The 27,073-nt window shown below is 45.4% G+C and overlaps 1 protein-coding gene and 2 pseudogenes across 1 annotated transcript in view; 1 reads left to right on the forward strand and 2 right to left on the reverse strand.

Annotated features, from left to right (window-relative positions):
- The window catches only part of FGD1 (FYVE, RhoGEF and PH domain containing 1), a 39,337-nt gene extending 31,001 nt beyond the window's left edge, over positions 1-8,336 (reverse strand). Inside the window, exon 1 of the mRNA XM_037061662.1 lies at positions 7,260-8,336. Within this exon, the coding sequence (XP_036917557.1) occupies positions 7,260-7,566 (307 nt within the window). The 5' untranslated portion in view covers positions 7,567-8,336. The remainder of the gene's footprint in view (positions 1-7,259) is intronic.
- On the forward strand, positions 7,565-26,993 carry LOC118997798 (DNA (cytosine-5)-methyltransferase 3B-like; annotated as a pseudogene).
- Positions 21,119-21,242, reverse strand: LOC118997803 (uncharacterized; annotated as a pseudogene).
- Positions 26,994-27,073: the final 80 nt, after the last annotated feature.

The raw sequence follows: 27,073 nt of genomic DNA on the forward strand, positions 1-27,073 counted from the left end.
TGAAACTAGAAAGTGTTAGGGCTGGATCTGGGGGGCTCTCACCACTGCCTGACCCTGCCAGAGCCATGGGGTACAGAGATCTCTGAAGAAAGTCTCCGGAGACAGCAGTCAGATGATCTGTAGGCTGGAGCCCCTAAGAGATGCACAATGAGAGACCCACACCCCCCCTGCCAGCTCCCGGCAGCCCCAGGGTTGGGGGGAGGGGCTGTGTCCACACCTGGAACACATTAGGCGGGGAGGCCCCGCCTAGGGGAGCCCGCTGAAGCTGCAGGGGAAGCAGGGAAGGTGAAGGTAAAGCTAAGGCGGTGGTGTGGGCGGCGGTGCAGGCCTAGGAGGCCCAGAGGAAGGGCTTCTATGCCAGCTGCAGCTCCTTGGGGCCAGCCCTGCCAGTCCTGCCTTTCCCGCTTTCTCCAGGCTCCTTCCGTCCATGACTTAACCCCTTCCATGCACAGGCCATAGGGAAGCGCCTGGAAGACTGGAAGCTTCCAGCACTGGGCAGAACCTACTGCTCCCTCCCTCTCTGGGCCTCAGTCACACACCTGTGCCCTTCACACCCCTCCCTGCCTTACCGTGGGGCCAGCATGGGCACAGCTGATGCCTATTGGACACCTAGATGCCCTGTCTTTAGGCTCCTCAGAGTCTGCACCCTAAACCACACCCCTACCTCCCCCAACTAGGAATGGCACCTCCACCATCTGCCCAGCTCCCCAAGCCAGAGTGGCTTTCTCCACCACTCCTCCCTCCAACTCAACTCATACATCCAGCCAGGCACATGTGTGCATTCATGCACACACACGTGCACACCATACAAACACAAGGGAATACAGGCAGCCCCAATCCTGCAGACTTGACTTCTTAATAGCTCTATAATCCATATCAATTTTTTTCTACTCCAGCCTAACTGGTTTCCCTGCCATCCTTGGAGCCCTCTACAAGGCACTCTCAACACCACAACCAGCTTGTGACAACACAGTCCCCTTCAATTCCTGCAAGCCCTGTGAAGGGCTCCCTTTGCTCCGGCTCCAGGGTGAACTCCAAACTCCCGAACATGGGGACAAGTAAGGCCCAGCTCAGGAACACGTCCCCACCCCCACCCTCCAGCCACAATGGCCTCTTGTCTGTTCCTCGAAAGTGCTCTCTTCCGCCTGGGGCTTTGGCACATGTCGTTTCAGTGCCCCAAACCCCAAACGGCTTTTCTGCTTCTCCTTACCTCCAGACTCCCATTTTTCCTTCAGGTCTCAATGCAAGTGTCCTCATTTCCTTACCCGCCCCCTCCTCATATGTTCCTGCAGCATTTGCGCTTGGCCTTGGTTGCCTCCCCTGCTAGAAAGGAGCTCTACCAGGATAGGGATGGTGCCTGCCTCAGTGCCCATTCATTACCTCTCACAGGGCCAAGCAAATACTAGGTTCTCGATAAACATTTGTTAAATGAAGAAATGCCCTCCTTTCTTCCCTCTGTCATTCTTTTTTTTTCTTAAACCCTCACCTGAGGACATACTTCTTGATTTTAGAGAGAGGGAAAGGGAGAGAGAGAGAGAACAGGGAGAGAAAGATTGATGGGAGAAACAACACGCAACCTAGGCCTGTGCCCTCACTGGGAATCTAGCCTGTGACCTTTCTGTTTAGTTATTGGACAAAGCTCCAACCAACTGAGCCACACCAGCCAGGACCTCTCTGTCACTCTTACTGAAGTGTTCACCAAGTATTTATTGACATTCTGTTATGCCAGGTAAATGGGATGCACGACTTACAATGGGGAAACTAAGGCCCTGCGGGGACAAAGGAAGCCTCAGTGAATCAATGGCAGAGCCAGGAGGGTTGAGGCTTATTCTGCTGCTGCCCTGCAGCTTTGTCTGCAGCCCTGTGTGTGTTTCCAGACACCTTTTGGAGGTGTGATAACCTTCTAGGTCTAAGGAACTGGGTACTGGAGACTGGAGAGGCTGGACTCACTGATTCAAGGATGTCTGCTCTCACCAGATGAGGGAACTTAATTCTGTGGGGTTGGCCAATGGCAGATTGTGCTTCCTGCCCTCCATCCAGACAGGTCTTAGCCCCACCCCCAGTGTCTGGCCAGCTCCACATCTGCCTAAGGCATTTAGCTAACTGGCCCCCGGAAAGGCATGGTTTGAGTCAGTCTGGGGAACTGTTAGCTGCCACTCCCCCTTGAGGCACCAGGTAGCACCAGCTGGGCCCTGACCCAGGCACAGACGCACCTAGGAATGGGGGTGCCAACCATCTGCAACTTGGAAACTTCAATTCTTTTTGTCCTGCCTGGGGAGGTTCTTTTCCCAGCTTCCCAGAGTCTTTACATTTTGTTGTGTTTGTCTAGAAGGCCCCACCTGACAAGAAACCAAATTTAGGTCTTTTCTCTGACACTCCCCTGGAATCTCAAACTGCTGCTCTCCAAAAAAATCCCCAGCAGATTCCCCTCCTGTTATGAGTCCCCTCTTCTCCTTACCTTGAGCAGCCTCCCTCTATGGCCTCTCAGGATGCTCTCAACAGAGAGAACATCTAGGGAGCCACAGGAATTTACCTTATCAATGTGTGACTTGGTTTCCAGGAGTACTCCCTCAGTTCTTTGCAACAGCCACTACCCCAGCTGTATGTGAAATGGGCCTCTTCTTTGCGAAAATATCCTTTAAAAACTGTCCCCCAAGGCATTTCTAAGGCAAACTATGGGCAGGTAATGAATGATTCATCCAAGCAAGGGTGACTGCTACCTCGCTATCCAAGTCTTCAAGGATAGGACTGGCTCCCAGAACCATGCAAGCTCTCCCCATGGCATGCATGGGTGGTGGGTCCCCATGATTGGCTGTGTGGTGAGAGCTCCCAATATCTCTGGCCAACACCTCTTTTCTGAACTTTTCAAACCTACTGGCCACCTCCGCCTGGATTTCCTCCCCATGCCTCTCAAACTCAACATGTCTCAAATACAACTCAGTATCTTTCCTCAAACCTGCTCCTCCTCTTACATGTAGATGGCCCCGTCACTACCCATCAGATTGATTCTGGACTTCTCCCTCTGCCTCAGCCTCTATATCCAAGCCACCACACCAAGGGCCACCCAGGTTAGCACCTAAACATCTCTCAGATATTACCCTCCTCACCTGCCACTGCTGAGACCAAGGCTACCGTCATTTGTTACTGAGATGACTGCACCGCCCCCCCAACCCTGGTCCCATTCTCGCACCCCTACCATCCAATCTCCACATGCAGCTATCAGAATCTCTCAAACAGACATCTGAGCATGTCATTCCCCTGCTTAATAAACCCTTCAAGGGTTCCCCGTTGCTCTCAACATGAAGTGCCTTTGCCAGCCTTATCTCTCCACTCCTCCCAGTGCTAGCCCCAGTCCCCAGGACATCCTGTGTCTCAGTGCCTCAGCTCCCGCCAAACTTCCTACTTAAACTGCCCTCCATGTTCCTCTTAGCTCTATAAACCTAGCTGATGCGCCCCCCGACCCCTGCCCCCAGAGCCCTTCTTTAGGACTAGGCTCTGTTCTGGGCACTGCTGATGCCAGGGCTTCCTCTGCCTAGAGTTCCAGAACCACAACTGCCTTCCAGCTTGAACTGCCAAATGGTAGCCATTCATGAGAGCTGGGCCTAGAGGGTAAACCGAGGAGGCCAGTGTTTGTGTGTATGCAGGTTAGGGACTGACTCACTTTCTGTAGCTTAGATCCCATGCCTCCTTTTGGGGTTGGGGGTGAGTAAGGCCCACAAAGGGCCCCACAGAGAGGGCCTTGGAAGGGAGCCCAATGCATTCTCTGGGTCCTAATGATATTGACTCACTGTAGGACCATGGGTAAACTACCTCTCAGAGCCTCCAGCGTTCCAACTGGGAAGTGGGCTTGACCAGTGGTTCCTACTCTACGCTGTACACCAGAATCACCTGAGCTTTGAAAATATGTTCCTGGGCTGCAACTCCAAAATTCTGGAGCTCTGGGGTGGAGTCTGGGAATCACATTTATTTTTTCATAGCCAACAAGTGATTCTGATGTTCACCCAGTTTGGGAAACCCAAAACCAGAAGGTGTCTAGGGCTTTTCCAGTTCCAATTCTAACTCCTGCAGTTTCTGAGAATGCCCCCAGCTCCAATGAGAGGAGCCAGCCGCTGTTGCTGCACCCTTCAACTGGCTCAGTCCTTTCGCTACCCATGAAAAAACATCAGGAGCAACGCTTTTTTTTTTCTTGACTGGTAAGGTCAGACCCAAAGGAACCCCTTCACCTAACATCTGGTAGGATATTCTAGGCTTCAACTCTGAGGAATAGAGTAGGGTTCCCCGAAAATCTGTGTGAGCAAGCCTACACCTGAGAAGTCCTTTCTGACTCCCACAAAGCCCTCTCTGGCATCTCACTGCGTTATCTCAGGAACCCAATGAGGCTGTAGGCTTTGTCAATCTGGGAAATGGGCACATAAATGATTACCCCCACCACACCAGGAATCAGGGTAACTAAAAGAGAAAGCACTTCAAATCAATTCAAGGCTCTTTACATGGATAAGATACAAAGATTTTAAAGAGTCCCTCTGCCCAGGATGCGCCACTTAGTCCTAAGGATGACGATTCAGTAAGGCATCAGCAGTCTGAGAGAGGAAGTCGGCAGGCACACTGAAGTCTTTCCATGTGGACTAAAATGTTTCAATACTTGAAGCTCAGGTCTCTCTCTCTCTCTCTCTCTCTCTCTCTCTCACACACACACACACACACACACACACACCCCTTACAACCACCAACCCTGCCCTCTCCAGGCCAATTATAGGCGAGTGCTGTGGAGAGAGGAGCAAGTCACTTGTGCCTTCTCCTGGGCTGGCTGGGCAGTGGGGGAGGCAGGCCTCTCATGTCCCATGCTGCTGTGAATCACATGGCCCAGCACCCGCCTTGCCAGGCCTGAGTAATTCCTTCACCTCCTCTTCAGAAGGTTTTTCTCATATATTTTTAAAAATTATTTCATTCTGCAGGCTTTGCAACCAGTATCTCACAGATGCCTCATGGCATTCTCTAGATGAAGAAATTGAGGCTCAGACAAAGGAAATCACTCACCCAGGGTCACACAGTGAGTCAGTTATGAATGGCTGGATGGGAGGCCAGATCTTTCCCTGACAACCTTCTTAGTCCCAATCCTCATCTTGGAGTTAAAAAAAAAAAAAAGACAACCACCAATTACATAGGCAGGGACTCCATTGGGAAAAGGATCCTGGAAACTTTTTCAGGGAGGAGGGGAGTGGTTCAGGGTGGGTATTGTGATGGGTAATCGGGAAGGATTGGTGGAGTGGGAAGGCAACTCAGAATTAGCACCATGTACTGATCAGAGCCCAGGGACCTGTGCTGTAGACGCCGCCTAGCTACTGAGCTGCAGACTAAGAGCATTTGGAGGGTAGGAGTTCAGTTGTCCTTCTCTTAGACTCCCATGTGCTCCCTCTGAATTTGTTCAGTCATCTGTTCAACCAGGATTCATTGAGCACCTTCTGTTTGTTAGGCACTGCACTAGTCTTGGGGATACAAGAATGAACAAAGCAGATCCAACCCCCTTGCCCTCACAGAGCTTGCATTCTAGTGGAGGGAGATGGGCAATAAACCAGAAGACACATACAATGAGATCAGTACAGACTGTACAAAGTACAAGGATGGTAGCACACTGGTAACTGCAATGGAGATCCACAAGTGGCCCTACCTAAAGTGGTCAGGGAAGGTCTCTTGGAGGAGGTGACATGTGAGCTGAGACCTGAAAGATGAGGAACGATGCAGGTGGAAAGCAGGGGGAGGAGCTGCCAGGTATAGTGGAAAAGCAGATGCAAAGGTCCTGAGGTGGGATGTGACATGTTTGGGGATCTGAAAGCAAGTGCTGTAATAATAAAGTGGATGAGTCTGCTCCACATAGTGTCTATCAGGGGGAGTTTGGAAAATGATAGGAGCAACATGTAGGTCAGGGGGTTAAAGGTCTGTTGTCAGCAGGATATCTCTAAACCACACTGAGGGAACCCCTGAAAACTACTAGAGGTTCTATGACTAACCAAGGTTATAACAGCAGAAAAGGATCTATCTTGTTTGCATTTTATACTTCACTACTGCTACCTGGTGCTGGGCTACAATCCCCCAAACCTGTGGAGCCTGGGATGTAAGCCCTGAGGGCCCCCAGAGGCTTAACAACTCCATCAGTGTAGCCCAGTAGACATGCACTGCTTTTCCTTTATGATACTAAGCTCAGGTTAACCTAAGGGGATGTCTGCAGGTGGGAGAGGCCCTGCTGGGCTCCTCAGACACTCAGGTCTGTGCAGTGCAAAGGCCTCTCCAAGCAGTGGTCTGTATCCTGACCAAGAGCTGCTCCATCTCTGCAAATCCAAGTTCAAGCATCCTGATTTCTCCTCACAACCATGTAGCCATGTAGCTCTCCAGTTCCGCTACAACTGGCTTCTACCTGGCCTGACCCTTCTGCTGTCTTTCTACCCGCCAGCCCCTCCAGCCTTCCCAAGGCTGACTTCCACCTTTCTCTCTCATCAGCACCTTCTATTCCATCCTTCCCTTGTTCTCCTCCTACACACACCTGGCAAAACCCCAACCTTGGATCAATTCTCCATCCTTCTTTTTTTCCACTCTTACTCCAGAGCTGATGACCAGTACAGGAGAAAATCACATAAGCAGAAGGCTTGGCATTACTTTCATGGTCTCCAACCTCAGTTTGGGGGAAGCAGACAGACCACAGACTTTGGATTCAAATAGATCGGGTTTTGAATCCTGACTCCATACTAGCTGTGTGACCTTGGGTAAGATACTTAACTTCTCTGAGCCTCAGTTTCCTCCCCTACGAAATGGGGCTAATGATACCCACTTCACAGGAGGCTCCTGAAGATTAAATGAGAACCCGTGTAAAGCACCCAGCCCAGTGCCTGGCACAATGTAGGCACTTGGCAAATTGGGGACTCCTTTTCTCCTATTCCCCTAAAACAAACCGTTTCACCAACCAAATCCCCCTTACTGCCTTGCAGTCTTGTCCCTTTTCTTGGAGTGCTCGCTCTCCCATTAGTCTCATCAGATAGAAGGGGGTCGGAGGGGATGGGGGGGCACAGAGGATATAGAAAAGACGGGGGACAGAGGTTGAAAGGACTGGATGAAGGCCTAGGAAGGAGGGAAGAGGTCGGAGGTTGAGAAGATTCGAATGGTTGGGGTGGAGGGGCCCCGAGGTGGAGCTCGGAGAACCCGAGAACAAGAACCCTTTCCCAATACCAGGCCCGTGGCCGAGCTCCCATGCTCTCTCAATCACTCACCAGGCCGGGGCTGCGAGCCCTCCAGGTGGTAGGAGAAGCGCAGGGCCCGGTGGTGCTGTGGACTGGGGCCGCAGGGCAAGACCCGGGGGCCTGGAGTAGCGCCGAGGATGGCCTCCGAGGGGCCGACAAACTGGGGATCCTGGGGTCCGCCTAGAGCCAAGCCCGAGTCCCTAGGCACCGGCAGTCCCGGCTCCAAGACTCCAGGGTCCGAGTCGGCACAGGCCGGTGGAGCGGCGCCGGGGGGGTTCACGGTCGGGTGTTCAGGCTCAGAAGGCCCGGCGACCCCCAAGGCTCGGTGGCCATGCATGGTCCGGGCCTGGGCGCGGGGCCCGGGCTCCCCGCTTGGCTCCAGCTCCTGGGGTGGAGGCGCGGGCGGAGGAGGCCCGGCGCCCGGCAAAGCAGCGGCTTCAGGCTCGGGGGGCGGGGCTGCGGGCTCGGCCCCACTTCGGAGCCTCGAGTCCCCGGCCCGGGCCAGCAGCCGTGGCAGCGGTGGCAGTACCAGCAGCAGCCGCGGCCACCGCCGCTGCCGTGCCAGGCATCGCCGGCCCGGGCCCCCCTCGGGGAGTGGGCTCAGCGGGGCCGGGGGCCCGCTGGGGAGCGCTGTCTATGCAGCAGCGGCCGGGTGAGGGTCGGGGGCTGCGCTGGGCACGGGCTCTCCTACAGGCGGCGAGCCACTTCTGAGGCCCCGGGGCGAGTCGGTCCGTTCGGAGAGCAGGGTCTCTTCTTTCTCCCGGAATGGGAATCGATCTGGGCTCCCCAGGCTGGTCGGAAAGGGTTCTTCCTCCCGCCGCAGCGGAGGCTGGGGGGTGGAGGGGAGGGCAGGGGAGGGGAGGGAGGGAGAAGAGGACGGCGGTGGCGGGGGGCGCGCTTGTGCGCTTGGAGCTTGGACTGCAGGGCTCGCCCTCAGTCAATCCCTCCAGACGATGCTCCAGCTGTGGGTGCAGGGGAGAGGCCACGGCCCGGCTACACCGTCCTCCCCAGTCTCAGCTTGGATCTCCACGGCGGCGGGCGGGAAGGAGCCCAGGGAAGGGGGGTGGGGAGGCGAGAGCTGTCTCTGAGACAGCCGCAGGCACAGCGGCGCTGGGACCCAGTTACCCGGGCCCCGCCCCCTAGCCCGGGATTGGGGCTTGGCCACGCCCCCTCACTGGGGGCCGCCTCACTTCTGGCTGTGACCGCCTCCAAGTCCCTCCTCCCCCTCCCTTGAAAATTCCCCCTCAGCCTGCCTTCCCCATCCGTTCCTGGTCCCATACAGGCTAGTCTCCTGGCTCAACTCCCTAAATGTGCCTTTCTATCTCATCTGAGGTCTTCCTCCCTCCAGTTGTCCTTCAATCTCTTTTCCAGAAGATTTTCCATATGTTCCAGAGTTTCCCTATGGATTGACTCATAGAGCACTTGTCTTTGATACTCTTTCACTGTGCTCAGACAAGACTTCATGGTCCTTTACTTTGCTCCTTTCTTGCCAATAGCCTCAGTTCCCAGGATTGTCGCATAACCCTGGCAACATCCCAACCTTCATACAGACCAACTATCCGCCTTTTCCATGCCTGTACCCAGGCAGCTAAACATGCTGGAGAAAACTGTCCAACCTCACAGATTCATGCCACTATAAACTCTTGGTCCCCAGCTTCTCCCAGGCCCTCAGTGGTGACCTACAACTTTACTATGCATCCCTAAGCAGCTCTCTCTGATGTTCTACAGCAGCCATTTTAAACCTCCCCTCTCCTCAAACATCCAACTTCTCCATCTGTCCCCTAATCCTCAACAGATGACCCCACCTCCTACTTCACAGATGAAACACAAGTCACTGAAAAGGAAGTTTTTGACTTTTTGCCACCGAACGTACAGAGCCTATCACTTGCTCTTTCCCATCGACATCTAAACATACTCAGGTCTCTTCCATCTAAAAGGAAATTAACAATGACCAAAAAGTCTCCCTCTCCAGTCACCTCCCTCTTCTCTCTATAAACTTCTCAAAAGAGTCGCCTACACTTAACTGTCTTAATTTTCCCACTTCCCACTTATCTTTCAACCCACTCCAATCTGCCTCCACCACTTGGATGATACTGCTCTCTCATCAAGGTCTGCCATGGCCTGTGTCACTAAATCCAACAGAATCTTTTCAGAGGTAATCTTACTTGAGTTTTTGGTAGAATTTGACCCTGGTGACTGCTCCCTCCTCCTTAAGCCACTTCCATGATGCCACACTCTTATTTTTCTCCTACTTTTTTTTGAAGATTTTATTTATTCTTAGAGGGGAAGGGAAGGAGAGACGGGGAGAAATATCAATCTATGGTTGCCTCCCATGAGTCCCCTGCTGGGAACTGACCTGCAACCCAGGCATGTGCCCTGACTGGGAATCGAACTGCGATCGTATGGTTCGCAGGCCCTTGCTCAATCCTCTGAGCTACACCAGCCAGGGCTTTCTCCCACTTTCTTGGTAATTCCTTTTTACTTTTCAGGCTCTTTGTCCAACCTTTAAATGTTGGTGCACATTAGGACTTTGGCCTGAGCTCTCTTGTCTTCTTTCCCTATACTCTTTCCTTCAATTATCACATTTGCTCCCATGGCTTCAATTATCATCTCTTTGCTGATACTGGAAGTCCAGATATTTCTCTTTTTTAAAAGTGTATTTTATTGATTATGCTATTACAGTTGCCCCATCTTTCCCTCCCCTTCATCCCCCTCCTCTCTGTACCCCCTCCATCCAGCATTCCCCCCTTAGTTCATGTCCATGGGTCACACAGATAAGTTCTTTGCCTTCTCCATTTCCTATACAACTCTTAACCTCCCCCTATTTTGTACCTACCATTTATGCTTCTTATTTCCTGTACCTTTTCCCCCATTCTCCTTGTCCCCCTCCTGGCTGATAACCCTCCATGCAATCTCCGTTTCTGTGATTCTGTTCCTGTTCTAGTTGTTTGCTTGGTTTGTTTTTGTTTTTTTAGGTTCGGTTGTTGGTAGTTGTGAATTCGTTGTCATTTTACTGTTCATAGTCTTGATCTTCTTTTTCTTAGATAAGTCCCTTTAACATTACATGTAATAAGGGCTTGGTGATGATGAACTCCTTTAGAGATATTTCTCTTGACCGTTGTGTTTAACTGGTTACTCGACAGCTCTTCCTGAATATCCCACAGACACCCAAAACCTTAGTTTCTTCCCAACTCAAGGCATTGTCCTCCTAACCTGTTTGTCCTTCTTTGTATTTTACCTTAGTGACTGACTTTAGTCAAAGCAAAAACCTGAGCTACACCCCTAATTCTTCTCACTCTTCAACCCCCCTGCAACCACCAAGTCCTGTCATTTTTACCTCCTGAATATCTCCCAAATTTATTTATGTAGTCTCTTCATTTCTGCTGCCACTTCCCTAGTCTAGGCCAGCATCATTTCTAACCTGCAATGCTGTCACTGCCTTCCCATTTCTATTTTCCCTGGGATCTGTTTTCTACAGTGTAGGCAGTGTGATATTTTGAAAAGGTAAATCAAATCATATTGTCTTTGTGTTTAGAACCCTTCAATGAATCCCCATCAGCTTAAAAGGAAACCTACCTTCTGCAACAGGGAAGATTAAGCTGGACCCTGCATGATCTGGCCCCTCCCAGCCTGTCAAGACTCCACACAAGTGAAAGCTGAAATTCTTAGACCATTTCTTATAGTCTCTCTAGTCTTTGCATATGCTGTTGCTTCTGCACGAGACTGTCTCCACATCTCCCCAATTCGACTTCATTTGTTCTTCAGATCTCACTGATTTTATGAATGTCTTTTGAGTACACACTATGAGCCAGGAACTATGTGAAGCACTGGTTACACAGTAGTGAATAAGACAGATGTGAACAAGAGTGTGATGAGCAAACATGGCCCTCACATTTTATACTCTGGTGCTGGAGGGACCATAGAAGTAAACACACATAATTACAACACATAAACATGCATAATTACAAATTGTGATAAGGCTGTAAAGGGACAGAACAGGGTGATAGGAAAGACAATAATGGGTGGGGGCAATTTATCTTGAGCGGTCAGACAAGCTCTGATATTTGAGCTGAGACAGGAAGGAGTAAGAGCAGATGATGAGTGGAGGCAAAAATGTCTCAGGCAGAGGACACAGCAACTGGGAAGGCCCTGGCGGGGAAAGGCAAATGGTATACTTAGGAGCAGTAGGAAGGCTGATGTGGCTGGAGCCTACTGAGCTCAGGGGTGGGAAATGAGGTCGAAGAGGTAGGCAGGAACCAGATTATGTAGGGCTTTATTGGCGTGGTAAAGAGAATAAGTCTTATTCTGTAAGCAAAAACAAGGTATTGAAGCAATGCTTTTATTATTTATTTATTTCTCATTCACAAAATGGAGTATTTATTTCTAGGGCACTTTTGAATTTTGAAGGAGAAAAAGATTTAAGCCAGGTAATTAAGTACGCAAATATGTATATATAATTGTATGTGTGTATGTATGTATATATATGTACATGTATATGTATGTATACATATATATACACCCATGTGCTTTTCTCCAGTAAGTTAATTTACAAGTATTTTTTTCTTTATTTTTTATTGTTGACACTATTACAGATGTCCCCATTTCATCCCCCTTTGCCCACCTCCACCCAGCCCTGGCCCCCCTTCCCTCTGGCCATCACCACTCTGTTATCTGATGTGGTCAAATTGCACAAGATACTTAAATTGATTTGAGAAAAGAACAGAAAAGATCATAATGCATACTAGGCTCAGTAGCAAGAGTATGTTTCATAAAACCTTTGTTTTAGTTTGTATCACAGATGAACTGAATCATGATGAAATAGTACCTGTGTCTTTTTAAAAAGGTTTTATTTATTTATTTATTTTTAGAGAGAGGGGAAGAGAGGGAGAGAAACATGGATGTGAGAGAGAAACACAGCTTCTTGTACCTGCCCCAACTGGGACTAACCTGCAACTCAGACATGTGCTCTGACCAGGAATGAAACTGGCAACCTTCCACCTTGGGGGTGGATGCCCACCCAGCTGAGCCACAGCAGTTAGGGCAACAGTATCTCTTCTACAGATAAATGCTGAATATACTACACTGAAAGGCTTTAAGCTTGGGATTGACAGGATATAGTTAATGTTTTAAAAAGATGACTTTGGCTGCCATGGACTGCACTGGATGTGGACAAGATTAGGAGCCTGCTGCAATCAGATGATGGAGAGTGGACTAAGGTGGTGGTGGTTGGTGGGGGGGATGGAGAGAGGTAAACAGATTTGGGAGAGATTTAGACTTTAAAGGGCTTGGTGTGGTAGCTTGGGGGTGGGAGGGAAAAGGAGAAACCAAGGATGCCACCCAGAACTCTGGTTGTATGGAGCCACATCATTCACTGAGATGAGGAAGACAGAAAGAGGGGTGTGTTTTTCAGAGAAGATCAAGAGTTTAGTTCTACATGCTATTGAGATAGCCAAGTGGAGAAGTCAAGCCAAGAGCAGTATATCCCGAGGGAGAGGTCAGGGTTTCAGATATAAATGAGAGTTGTCCATATAGAAATGAGAGGAGAGGTTAGTCTGAAACAGAGCAAGGGAAAGAAGAGGATCTTTGACTGAGCTCCAAGGAAATCAAACGTTAGAGGCTGGATGAAGAAGCAGGAGGTGGTAAAGAGACTGAGAAAGAGGTAAAGAGATAACGACATACTGGGGGATGTGTTGGTGATGTTTCAAGAGTGCTGAGAAGTCAGCAAGATGAGGATTAAAAAGGGTCCTTTGGATATGGACCCCTGATATAAGTAGTTTTGAAGGAGTGGTAAGGGTAAACGCCAGAATGAATGAAGAGTGAACATATAGCCCTGGCTGGTGTGGCTCAGTGGATTGAGTGCGGGCCTGTGAACCAAAGGATTGCTGGTTCGATTCCCAATCAGAGCACATGCCTGGGTTGAAGGCCAGATCCCCAGTAGGGGGTGCATGAGAAGGAACCACACATTGATGTTTCTCTCCCTCTCTTACTCCCTCCCTTCCCCTCTAAAAATGAATAAATAAAATCTTTTTATAAAGAAGAGTGAACATATATACCATTGATAACAGTGTAAATTGATACAACTTACTCTAGAAAAAGTTGGATACTTTTTAGTAAAGCTAAATGATGCACATATTCTATGACCCAGCAGTTTTAAGGATATATCCCAGAGCAATGGTCCTCAACAATGTGGTCTGGTGATCCCGGGGGTGTGGTGGGGGTGGTAGGGTGGGGAGCCAAAACCATAATACTACTAAGATGTCATTTGTTTCTTTTACTCCTATTCTCTCAAGAATGTAGAGTGGAGTTTTCTAGAGGCTACATCACAAGTGATATCACAATAGATTGAATGCAGAAGCAGATATGAGAATCCAGCTGTCTTCTATTAAGCCATACAGTAAAGAGATTTGCAAAAATGTAAAACACTGCCACTCTTCTCACTAAATTATTTTCATTTTGGAAAATAGTTATTTTTCATCAAAATATGTTATGTATTATGTATGTTAAATGTAATAGGTTTTTTATAGTTATTTTAAACTTAATATACTTAAGCTTTCTCAGTTTTCATTTCTAATACAACAAGTATCAATTGATATAGTCCACAAAAACCAAAGCTCCTTGGGGTCTGCAATGAGTTCTAAGAATATCCTTAAATAAGCCCTGGCTGGTGTAGCTCAGTGGATTGAGCGCGGGCCTGTGAACAAAAGGATCATGGTTCGATTCCCAGTCAGGGCACATGCCTGGGTTGCAGGCCAGTTCCCAGCAGGGGACACATGAGAGGCAACCATACATTGATATTTCTCTCCCTCTCTCCTTCCCTTCCCCTCTAAAGATAAATAAAATCTTTAAAAATTTTTTTAAATTAAAAGAAAAACAGGAATAATTGGATAGAGTGCTGGTAGGAGTAGCTTATTACAAGACCATCTCTGAAGTCAGAATAGAACAACTCCCTTCACCCCACTGAAGTACAGCTAGGTGTATAGGCAATGCCCTTGAGAAAGCTGGTTGTGAATGGGCACACTGCTCAGGGACATAATGTGGAGGATGTATCCTAGGAGGATGGTCAAAGAATCATTTTTTTAAAGATGGGAGATACTGGACTATGCTTGTTTGCTGCTAGGAATGATCCAGTAGAGACAGAGGGGATGAAGACACAGGAAAAAATGGAAATAATTCAGGGGATGGAGGGGCTAGGATCTGGGACACTAGGCCTCAGAGAGGAGTTGAGGTCCTCAGGCCCCTTGTTGCAACAAGAAGAAAAGGCGCAGGATGAACAGAGACACTGGGAGGTGTAGAGATCCAGTGGTGGGAAGATGAGGGCCCTGTAACAATTCTATGTCTAGGGGCTTCTATTTTGTCATTGAAGTATGAGGTAAGATCATTTTCAATAGAACAGAAATAGTAACCAGTCTTTCTTCACAGCATGGTTGATAGAAATTTGTTTTTCACTACTGATAGTTTAGAATAAAGTTTCAGCTTCATACTAACGTACATTTTTAGGACTGTTGTCAAATTTGGGAAAATCTGTTTAGTTCCTCTCATATAGAAGCTGTTAAATTTCAGGGCAGTTCAATTTTCTTGTACAGTGACAAATCTTCTGTGCTCTTTGATCTTTCACTGTTCATTAACCAGGGGCTTGGAAGGGACCTGTGCAAATGAAGGGCCCTAAAATCTCATTGACTTCTACAAAAATCTTCCTCTGGTCTCTTAGAACTACCTCCTTTGCAGAAAGCATTCTCTGATTTTCTCAAGCCAAGATCCTCCCACAGGGCTTTACTCCTGCCACTCAGTGGACTTTTCCCCTTTCTCTCTAAGCAAGCTTGATCAGTCTCCTTCACCACAAGGAGGGAGCTCCAGAGCAAGGAGTCAGTACACACTTACCTTGGCCTAGGAGTCAGGCAGACTGTGAAATTTGGTATTTTGTACCTCGGGTGCACACACAGAGTAGGATTTATTCCAATCCTCTGTTCATGATATACTGGTACTCTCACCATTGGTCCAAACTAGGGCTTCACTCCTAGTTCTTCTGTGTGACCTTCAGCAAGTTTCTCATCACTTGGAGTTTCAGTTTTTCCATCTATAAACTGGGAATGATATTAATAATACCTACTAGATCAGAGTTGTGAGGTTTCAATGATATAATCCATGTAATGCATGCAGTCCCTGGTACCTAACGTTTAATAAAAGCTAGCCCTCCCTGTGATTGAGATGGTGTTACCAGTATAGGATACAGTAGTGAATGACAAAGGCTCAGACCCTGCTTCCTGAGCTCATAGTCTAGCGGGCACCGTACAGAAGAGTGCAGCCCTGATATATCAAAATGACTTTATCATTTGTTTCTATTTCTCCTTTTTATTTTTTTACTCTCTTCCCCCAAGTTCACCATCACTATCACCACCTCTCAGATATCCATCCATCTCTGACTCTATTTTGCTTTCTCTTGTCTTTCTGTTTATATCTCTCTGGCTGTTACACTTTCCTGTCTCTAATATTGTCTCTCCATCTCTCTCACCTTCCTGCTCTTGCTTTCACTCTCACTATGTTGCCTACATTGGGGGGATCACCTTGTCTCCATCCAATTTAGGGTTCTCATTTGGTTCATGTCTCCATCCTCATATATATATAATACATTTCCTCATCTGCTTCTGAATTTCTGTGTTCCTGGATTTCTGTCTTTTCTGTTTCTCTTCTGATTTCTTTTGGCTTCTTGGCCTATTTTCTGTCTGCCTTTCTGTCTCCATCATTCTCTCCCTATTTATTTTATCTCTGGCTGTTCCCAAGTCCTCATCTATTTGTGTTGCTGCATTCATCTGTCTCAGTTCCCCACCTACCTCTCTCTATTCTCACCTTTCTGTTGTAATCTCTGTTTTTATCACCCCTCCCAATATTTAGGTTTTTTCTGTTTCTGCCTCTTTCTTGTGCACACGTGCACACACACACCCCCCTATGTTGGTCTTCTTGCGCCCCTTTCCCTAAAAATTGATTCTCATTTTTCTCTATCACCCCTTTTCTTTCTTTGTTACCATCTTGTTGGGGTGCTCTCCTCAAGTGCCTGTTTCTGGTCTATATCTCTCTATCCCTCCATGTGTTTTATCTGTTTGCTATCTTGTCTCCAGCTCCCTACCCTTATGTCTCTATCTCTGTCACTGACTATGTACTCAAGAGTATGGTTACTTGTGGTAGATGGTTTGGATGCCAATCCTAGTTGTGCCACTGATTTGCTGTGCTTTGGTGTCCTCACCTGTAAAATGGGGATAACAGTATTTGCGTCACAGTATGACTATGAGCATTGCATGAGCTAACACATGTACAGCTTATGAAACCATGCCTCAGACATAAATGCTCAAAAGTGTTAGTTTCTATATCATTAACCTCTTCCTCCTAATCTTCATCACCCTCTTTTCTATCTTTATCCAATCCCAGTCACTCTCGCTCTATCTACCTGGCTGTTATCATCTCTGTCTGTTCCATCTCTTCTCTTCTTCCTCTGTACCTTCTAGCCTTATTTTTGTTAGTACCTCTTTCTCTGCATAGTCCACTCCATCTTTCTGTACATCATTCTGTCTGCATCTTTCTATGTTTCTTTATTCCCATTTCTGACTGTCTGCTCCCACCTTTCAGGCCCTATTTCTTGGTCTCTGTGTCTTTGTTCTCATTTCTCTGTTAGAGAAATATATCTGTTCCTATATCTATCTTTATTTATCTATTTCCTTTAAAAAAGTCTTATTCTGTTTCTTTTTTTAAAGATATTTATTTATTTATCTTTAGAGGGGAAGGGAAGGAGAGAGGGAGAGAAATATCAATGTATGGTTGCCTCTCATGCATCCCCTGCTGGGAACTGGCCTGCAACCCAGGCACGTGCCCTGACTGGGAATCGAACCTCGATAATCTGGTTCACAGGCCCGTGCTCAATCCACTGAGCTACACCAGCCAGGGTTTATTCTGTTTCTTTGTCCTCATCTCTGTGTCTTTCTCTGGCCTCTCTGGACAATTTAGATTGGAATTGGTCTGGTAGATAACGTGGAGCTATAAAAAGGTTTAGGAGAAAGAAGTGGGCCTGGCAAGAAGTGAGTGGCAGGGTGTGGAATTTCATGGCTCTGCCAAATCCTCCTGAAAGAGGTGGCCTCTGAGGTCAAGGTTAACATAAACCCCTTCAACTCAGCCTCCTGAAGAAAGACAAAGAATGCTGCAGTTATTGGGAGGACCAGGAAGGGGTATTTTTCTGAGTGAAATTCCATCCGGAAGCTGGAATCCAGAGCATTTCCTGTTGTAATGCTTATTCCAGACTTGGAAAGTCTGAACTTGCCACGTAGCATGTGCAGTCTATGCATATATTTCTACAGTGAAACACAGAGATGCATACAGAATCCTCTGCCTTTAGAGATGCAAACATGTACAGAGACATTTGGATACATAAAGAATCCCAAACCCTCACAGTTGCAGATACTCCAAGACATGAAAAAGCACACAGAATGAATCACCCACTGGTGGAGATGCAGATGTCCACAAGGACATTGAAAGACCCATGGAATTACCCCCTCACAGCTCAGGAACCCAGGCAAACCGATTAGAAAAATAGCTACACAGAGAATCATTTAGCTGATTTCCCTTTGGAAAACATTTCTTTTTCATTCTGATATCTTTATATACACAGAAACATACCAGAGAATTATGTATAAACACATTTATAGGAGTGTGAACATTCATATACAATCACAAATATCCAAAGGAACACAGAACCACTCATAGCCATTCTCTGCTGGGAGTGTAAAAGCAGTCGATCTCCCTCTGGCTCCAAAATGACAGACGTGTCATCCTTTGGCACCCTCTGTCTGTGAAGGCACCACCAGGTACTCAAGCTAGAAACTTGACTGTTATGAACTAGACTGAAATAATTGTAAACCCAGGTATATTTTTTCCCTCAAAAAATATAAAATGACAAATATGGTATAGGAAGGCCCTGGCTGGTATGGCTCAGTTGGTTGAGTGTTGTCTTGCAAAGCACATGCCTGAGTTACAGGCCAGGTCCCTGTTTGGGGGAGTGTGAGAGGCAACTGATATATGTTTCTCTCTTACATAGATGTTTCTTCCCTTCCCTCCTCTCTAAAAATAAGTAAGTATTTAAATTTTTTAAAATTGGTATAGGAAGAAGTAGAGAACTTGAACAGAATACTAAATATTAATGAAATTGAAATAGTAGGCAAGGACCTTGTTTTCCCCCAAATCTAGGCCCAGATGGGTTTACAGGTGTATTTTGCCAGACTCTCAAGGAACAGTTACTTTTGTTCTTATATAAATTATCGCATAAAATGGAAAAGGAGGGGAAGCTGTCCAGCTCATTCATCTAGTATAATCTTGAAATCTTGACTCTAAAATCAGATGAGGACAATGAAAGAAAAGAAAATTATATGCTTATTTCACTTACTAATATAGACACAGAAATCTCAAATGAAATATTAGCTAATCAAATCTAATAGCACGTTAAAAATATATCATGATCAAATGAAGTTTATTCCAAGAATGCAAGGATAATTTGTTCAGCCTCAGAAGAATCAATGTAATTTACCTTAATAGCTAAAGGAGAATAATCATATGATTATTTCAATTAATGTAGGAACAGTACATTATATACCTACTTATGATAAAAGCTCTTGGTAAACTAGGAATAGAGGGCAAATTCCTTAACTTGGTGAAGTTCACATAGCCAAACTTTACAGCGTATTTTATACTAAATCAGAAAACTTAAGAATATTTCCTTGAAGATTGAGAATAAAACTAGATATTTACTCTTGCCAACCACTATTAAACATAAAACTGAAAGTCTTGGTCAATACTATAAGGAGGGAAAAAGAAATGAGAGGTGTAAGGATTAGAAGAGGAAAAACCAACAGATTAAACAGAGACCATTAGAATTAAAGAGTTCAGCAAGATTCCCAGGTACAAAATCAACTTATAAGAATCAACAGCATTTCTTCTTATTTTAAAATTTTATTGAGAGAGAGAGATTGAATTGTTGCTCCACTTATTTATGCATTCATTGGTTGATTCTTGTATGTGCTCTGACTGGGGAGTGAACCCGCAACCTTGGTGTATCATGATGGTGTTCTAACCAAGTGAGGAGCCTGGCCAGTGCATCAGCCATGTTTTTTTTTTTTACATTAGCAATAAACAACTAGAAAAAAGGAATAAAAAAATAAGATACCTAAAATTAATCATCTTAATTAAATTAATATACCTAATTTAATCATTAGACCAAAATAAAAACTTTTCTTTAGAAATGTTAGGATAACTAAAAACAAACAGAACAGAATGCATGGTAAAATGCCTTTAATATGTAAACATATAACTAAAAAAGAATAATACTTAAAATAGTATGACTATATTAACACCAAAACATCTTTTGTGTTAGTAAGTATAAAGAAAAACATTTTCCATTGGATCACTGAGCAAAACCCAACTGCTGTATTCAAGAGAGTCAACTAAAACAAATCTATTCAGAAATGTTAAAAATATAAGGAAGGGCAAAGGTACACTAGTCAAATGCCGACAAATAAAGCAGGGGTTGCAGTCTTAATGATCAGACAAGTTGAAACCTCAGAATGAAAGGCATCAGTTAACTGTCAAGGTCCTTATAAACAAGGAAAGACTGAGGAACTGTCACAGATGGGAGTAGATGTGATGACTAAATGCAATGTGGGATCCTAGGTTGGATCTTGAAACAGAAAAAAGAAAGCAAAAATCTGAATAAAGTCTGGTGTTTAGTTAATAGCAATGTACCAATGTTAATCTGTTAGGTTTTTAAAAAATATTTTACTTATTTATTTTTAGAGAGAGAGGAAGGGAGGGAGAAAGAGAGGGAAACATCAATGTGTGGCTGCCTCTTGCACACCCACTGCTGGGGGCCTGGCCCACAACCCAGGCATGTGCCCTGACTAGAAATTGAACCAGTGACCCTTTGGTTCACAGGCCGGCACACAATTCACTGGGCCACACCAGCCAGCGCCTAGTCTCTTAGTTTTGAAAATGAAGTTACATATTTACATGATGGGCAACTAGGTGATGGGTATCTTTGCAACTGTTCTGTAAATCTAAGATTATTCCAAAATAAAAAGATTATTGAAAAAGCATTAATCAAAAAAAAAAAGAAAAAAAGAAGAAAAAGCATTAATTGAGGCAAAAAGGCCACGATTCACAATGAGAATATAGAGTTATGCCTTTTTTTGTACCAAATAACATCAGTCTTACAAATCTGAAATGTTAAAAGGTATGAGGAAAAATAGAGAATGGATTGAAATAAACTAAAAACAGGAGAAATTTAACTCATCTTTCTCATTCCAGGACAGGTCCAATCAACAACAAGAACAAACCAGTGAGAATGTAGAAAACCCAAACAACAAAATCAACATTAAGAAGTAAATCTCAGTAAATTTCAAAAGTGGAACTAATACAATGTTTTCTGATGACAATTGGATAAACCTAGAAATCAATGTGAAATGGATCTTCCATCTGAATATGTTCAAAACTCTATCAAACAACTCTTGGGTCAATAGGGAAACTCAAACCAAAGTTGCTGAATTTCTAGACAATAATGATAATGATAATTAATAATAATTTCTAGACACTACATAGCAGAATCTGTGGATACACTAGTGGTCAGAGGAAAGTCCAGAGCCTTAAAACACTTACATTAAAAATGAGGGGAAAAGAAAAAGCAAGCATCTGACTCAAAAAGTTAGAAAAAGAAAAACAAAATAAATTTAAGGGGAATAGAAGGAAAGAATTAACAAAGAAAAGATCAAATAAAGGAGTTAGAAAACATAACAGTAGAACTAATAGATGAGCCAATTCTGTGAAAAAGAAATATATAAGCCATTAAACACCATAATCAATAAAAGGAGAAAGCACAACTATACAAATTTGGAAATGAAAAGCTGGACATAGCCAGAGTACGAGGACATATTAAACTGATAAGAACAGATACTACACTTGATCTTAGCCAAAAGGCTGAGAAGCGATAGGACATTTTAAACAGCATAAATGACGTCCTCATATGACTCTATACAAATTGTTTTAAAGACCTAGAAGAAATGGAAAACATCCTAGGAAAATACACCAAAACCAAATCTTTAAAATTTTTTTTATTTATTTAAAAAGTCCTCACACAAGGTTATGTTTATTGATTTTAGAGAGAGAGAGGGAGTGAGGGAGGGGGAGAGAAAGAGGGCAAGAGAGAACATTGTGTTGTTGCACTTATTTATGCACTCATTGGTTCATTCTTGTATGTGCCTTGCCTGGGAAGGGGATCAAACCCACACCCTTAGTGTATCCAGATGATGCTCTCACCAACTGGGCAACCTGGCCAGGGCCAAAAGTAATTCTAAAAGAGAGAAGCTCATATCAATTAATTTCCAAGGAAGAAATAGAGATAGTTCTAAAGAGTTACCTTCCCCCAAAGTACCAGACCATGATGCTCTTACAGGAGAGGTCTATTAATGCTGAAAAGCAGATAATCTGCATGCTATTTTTATTTTCCTAAGCCTAGATAAATAAGGAACATTTTCAAATTCTTTTTAAAAAGATTTTATTTATTCATCTTTAGAGGGGAAGGGAAGGAGAGGGAGAGAGATATCAATGTATGGTTGCCTCTCATGTGTCCCCTGCTGGGAACTGGCCTGCAACCCAGGCATGTGCCCTAACTGGGAATCAAACCACGATACTCTGGTTCTCAGCCCACGCTCAGTCCACTGAGCTATACCAGCCAGGTCAAATTCTTTTTTATAAAATGAGTATAACATTGATACCAAAATCTGACAGGTTTCACAAGAGAAAGAAAATGATAGAGCAATCTTCACTTATAAGTAATAATACAAAATCCTCCATAAAATATTAGCAAACAAAATCCATGACTATGTGGGGTTAATTCCAAGAATGCAAGAAGCAGTCCATATTGAAACTAATATATCACCCTGGCTGGTGTGGCTCAGTGGATTGAGTGCTGGCCTGCAAACCAAAGGGTTGCTAGTTCAATTCCCAGTCAGGGCACATGCCTGGTTTGCAGGCCAGATCCCCAGTGTGGGTCACATGAGAGGCAACCACACATTGATATTTCTCTCCCTCTCTATCTCTCACCCTCTTCCCCTCTCTGTAAATAAAAATAAGTAAAATAAAAAAGAACCTGATATAAAATAATATTTAATGTCAACTGTAATTGAAAGTAAATAAGTAAATCCCCCCAAAAGAATCATGCAATATTAGGAAATTCATTAATGATGTCTAACATTTTAAATCTGAGGAGAAAATCTTATTTTGAGAGATGCAAAACAATCAGTTGACAAAATTCAACACCCATTCTTTACTTAAAAATGTGCAATTACCCTGACTGGTGTGGGTCAGTTGGTTGGGCATTGAACTGCAGGGTGGAAAGTTGCCAGTTTGATTCCTGGTCAGGGCACATGCCTGAATTGCAGGTTTGGTGCTGGTCTGGATGCATACAAGAGGCAGCTAATCCATGTTTCTGTCCTTCTCTTTCTCCCTCCCTTCCCCTCTGTAGAAATTAAATAAGTAAATAAATCTTTGAAATATTCAATAGAAGAGGAACATATGGTTTTTCCCTTGATATAATTACATCTGTGCGTGCATGTTTTTATGTGTCCCCAAATCCAGCTATCCACCATTTCACTTAACCAGAAAACACTTGCAGCGTTCATATACTAAAATCAGACGCCAGGTATGGGTATATACCCATATACCCATATACCCTCTCCACTACAGTTTAACATTCCTATTGGAATGATGAGTAAGCATTGTAACTAGAAAAGACAAAGAAATTAGAAGTGTATACCATTGGAATGAATGAGGTAAAGCTATCATTATTCATAGATAAGATTGTATAGCCAGAAAACACAAGCAAACCAACTGAAAAATTACTATGAACAAGAGAATTCAGTAAGGTAGAAGGCTATAAAATTAATATATAGAACTCATGGAAGAGAAAGCTCCATTTATTAGAGCAACAAATAAGATAAAATACTATCTTAGTCCATTGGGGCTGCTGTAACAGAGAACCACAGACAGTGGTTTATGAACAACAGATATTTATTTCTCACAGTTCTAGAGGCTGGGAAGTCCAAGATCAAGGCATGGGCAGAATCAATGTCTGTTGAGAGCCTGCTTCCTGATTCACAGACTGCCTTCTAGCTGTATCCTCACATGGTGGAAGGGCAAGAGAGCTCTCAGGGACATCTTTTCTAAGGGTATACTAATCCCATTCATGAGGGCTCCACCCTCATGACCTCATCACCTTACAAAGGTCCCACTTCTTATTACCATCACATTGGGGGTTAGATTTCAAAATATAAATTTTGGGACTTTACAAACATTCAGTGTATAGAAAATACTTAGAAAAAAACTTGAAAAGAAATCTCCAAAATCTTTTAAAAATATTTTATTTATTTATTTTTAGAGAGGGGAATGGAGGGAGACAGAGAGGGACAGAAACATCAATGTGTGATTGCCTCCTGCGTGCCCCCAACTAGGGGCCTGGCCTGCAACCCAGGCATATGCCGTGACGAGGAATTGAACCAGTGACCCTTTGGGTTGCAGGCCAGCACTCAATCCATTGAGCCACACCAGCCAGGGCGAAATGTCCAAAATCTTTATGAGAAAACTTTTATAAAACTCTAGAGGAACAAATGGAAAGGCATCCCACATTCTTAAACAGGAAGACTCAAAGTTATGAAGATATCAAAATAATTCATAAGTTTAATATAAGCTCATTAAAATATAATTTTCTCTTTAAACTAGACAAGCTGAATTCAATTTTGAGTGGAAAAATAACAACCAAGCATAGCCAGGATAGCTCTGAAAAGGAAGAACAGTGATGGAAGACTATTGCCACAATATGCTGTGTAAAAAAACAAAATGAACATTTTTATAAGTCTTCCGGTCACTTGGGAGGTTCTACAATCTGGATCTGGCTCTGCTGATCTCAAGTGGGCTATATCCTGAGTTGGTGGCTTGGCTGGAGACNCTCTCCCTTTCTCCTTCCCTTCCCCTCTAAAGATAAATAAATAAAATATTTTAAAAAAAGAAAAGAAAACTACTTGAACAATAATTAAATAAATTTAAAAAAAAAGAAATGGGTATCCAACCCTCTCCCTCTGCCCTGTCTGGCCTGCACTACTTCTTTGCAACAGCTGCCCCCCACCCCACTGGCCACAGCCTACAGGTACAACACTCCAAGCATCCCTGACCTACACCACCAGTCCACTGGCAGACTGACAAGGAAGCGGCCATGCCCGGCCAGCAGCGTAGGGGTTAATTGGCCCCAGTAAAAGGTGATCCCTGGAGATTCTTAAGCCAAGCACTGTGCATAGCTTCCCACTGGTCTCGTGCCGGGCTGTCAGGACCATGGCTCCATGGGAGCCATGCTGGAGTCAGGCTCTTGGCAGGAAATAATGAAGGGAGGAAACACCAAACAACTCAACAGAGGAGGACACTAGAAGGAGGGAGGACTCCATCATCACCAATGAGGGCTGCAGCGACCAGTCTTGCAACTCCAAGGACACACCCTCACACCCAATCCTGGAGGCTGTCAGCACCCCAGACATGAGACACCATAAATCAAGTTCACAACTGTCCAAGAGGGAGGTCTCCAGCCTACTAAGTTATACTCAGGATCTAATGGGTGATGGAGATGAAGGGGAAGATGGAGATGGCTCCGCCATGCAAGTGATGCCAAAACTCTTCGTGAAACCAGGACTCAGTCTTAAATCCCAGGTGTCAGAACCCCAAGTAACAACAGTTCTTCTAGCCAACAGAAGCACAGCCTCTCCCTACATTCCATCAGAGGCTGGCAGGGCTGCAATCACATCACGTGGAAGAGTCCCTGGTGGAGTTCTTACCAGGTCTGTGAGGCGGCAGGCAGCCTCCTCAGTAGGTGCATGATGGGTATCCCCTGGACAGCCCCTACCTCACCATCGACCTCACAGACGACAGTGTAGTGCCCCAGAGCAGCAGTACCCCTTACACCTGCCTGGCCCAGGATAGCCAAAAGGAGAACTTGGACTTCCCACAGGTTGATACAGAGGGCAAAGATACAGAGGGCACCAAGTATCAGGGTGGAAAGGAGTCTGGAATAGGGGACCTCATGTGGGGAAAGATAAAGGGCTTCTCCTGGTGTCCTGCCATAGTGGTGTCTTGAAAGTCTACCTCCAAGCGCCAGGCCATGAATGGCATGTAGTGGGTCTAGCGCTTTGGTGATGGCAAGATCTCCAACTTCTCCACAGATAAGCTGGTGGCCTTGGGGCTATTCAGCCAGCACTTTGATCTGGCAACCTTCAATAAGCTGGTCTCTTATAGGAAGGCCATGTACTATGCTCTGGAGAAAGCCAGGGTGGGGGCTGGCAAGACCTTCCCCAACAGCCCCAGAGATGCATTTGAGGGATAGCTGAAGCCCATGCTGGAGTAGGGCCATGGAAGCTTCAAGTTCATCAGGATCCAGAGCCTCACACCTAACAACAAGCAACCAGAGGTTAGTAAGTCGAAGGTGCATCATTCAGGCAATGGGGACTGAGAATCAAGGAAATACAAGAACAAGGCTCAAAGATGCACACCTGACTACTTGGTCACATCCCCTGACTACTGCCCCCCATCCAAGCACCTCAAGACAAATTGCTACAACAATGGCAGAGAACAAGAGGACCAGAGTTGAGAGCAAATGGCTTTGGACATTGCCAACAAACACAAATAGTCTGGAAGACAGCTGTTTTTCCTGTGGTAAAAAAAAAAACAAAAAACACCTGTGTCCTTCCACCTTTTTGAGGGTGAGCTCTGCCAGACATGCCGGGACTTGTTTCTCGAGCCGTTCTACATGAATGATGATGATGGCTACCAGTCCTACTGCACCACATGTGCTGTGAGGGCAACATGAGCTGCTGCCAGTACTTCTTTGTGGAGTGCCTGGAGGTGCTAGGGAGCACAGGCACAGCAGCACAGCCAAGTTGCAGGAGCCCTGGGGTTGCTACATATGCCTCCCTCAGCACTGTCACAGGGTCTTACAGTGCAGGAGGGACAGGAATGTGCACCTGCAGTCCTTCTTCACCAGTGACACCGGTCTCAAATATGAAGCCCCAGGTTATACCCTTCAATTCATGCAGCCCATTTGAGTCTTGTCCCTGTTTGATGGAACTGCCAAAGGGTACTTGGTCCTCAAAGAACTGGACATCAAAGTACAGAAGTATGTCACCTCTGAAATACGTGAAGAATCCCTCTCCATTGGCACCGTTAAGCATGAAGGCACTATCAAATATGTGAATGACGTCAGCAACATCACAAAGAAAAATAATGAAAAATGGGGCTGCTTTGACTTGGTCATTGGTGGAAGCCTATGTAATGATCTCTCAAATGTGAACCCTGCCAGGAAAGGCCTGTATGAGGGCACAGGCTGACCTTTCTTCGAGTTCTACCACCTCCTGAATTACTCATGCCCCAAGAACAGTGAGGAAGACCTTCTTCTGGATGTTTGAGAATGTGGTAGCCATGAAGGCTGGCAACAAGAGGGACACCTCTTGGCTCCTGGAGTGTAATCCAGTGATAACTGATACCATCAAAGTGTCTGCTGCTCACTGGGCCCGATACTTCTGGGACAACCTGCCTTGGATGAACAGGCCCTTGATAGCATCAAGGAATGAGAAACTCCAGCTGCAAGACTGCTTCGAGTTCAAGAGGACAGCAAAGTTAAAGTGCAGACAGTCCTGGCTGGTGTAGCTCAGTGGATTGAGTGAAGACTTGGGACCCAAAGGGTTGCCTATTCAATTGCCCATCAGGGCACATGCCTGGGTTTCAGG

The sequence above is a fragment of the Sturnira hondurensis genome, unplaced genomic scaffold (genome assembly GCF_014824575.4).
Source record: "Sturnira hondurensis isolate 20B ecotype Veracruz unplaced genomic scaffold, ASM1482457v3 Scaffold0013511, whole genome shotgun sequence".
In the NCBI taxonomy this organism is placed as follows: domain Eukaryota; kingdom Metazoa; phylum Chordata; class Mammalia; order Chiroptera; family Phyllostomidae; genus Sturnira; species Sturnira hondurensis.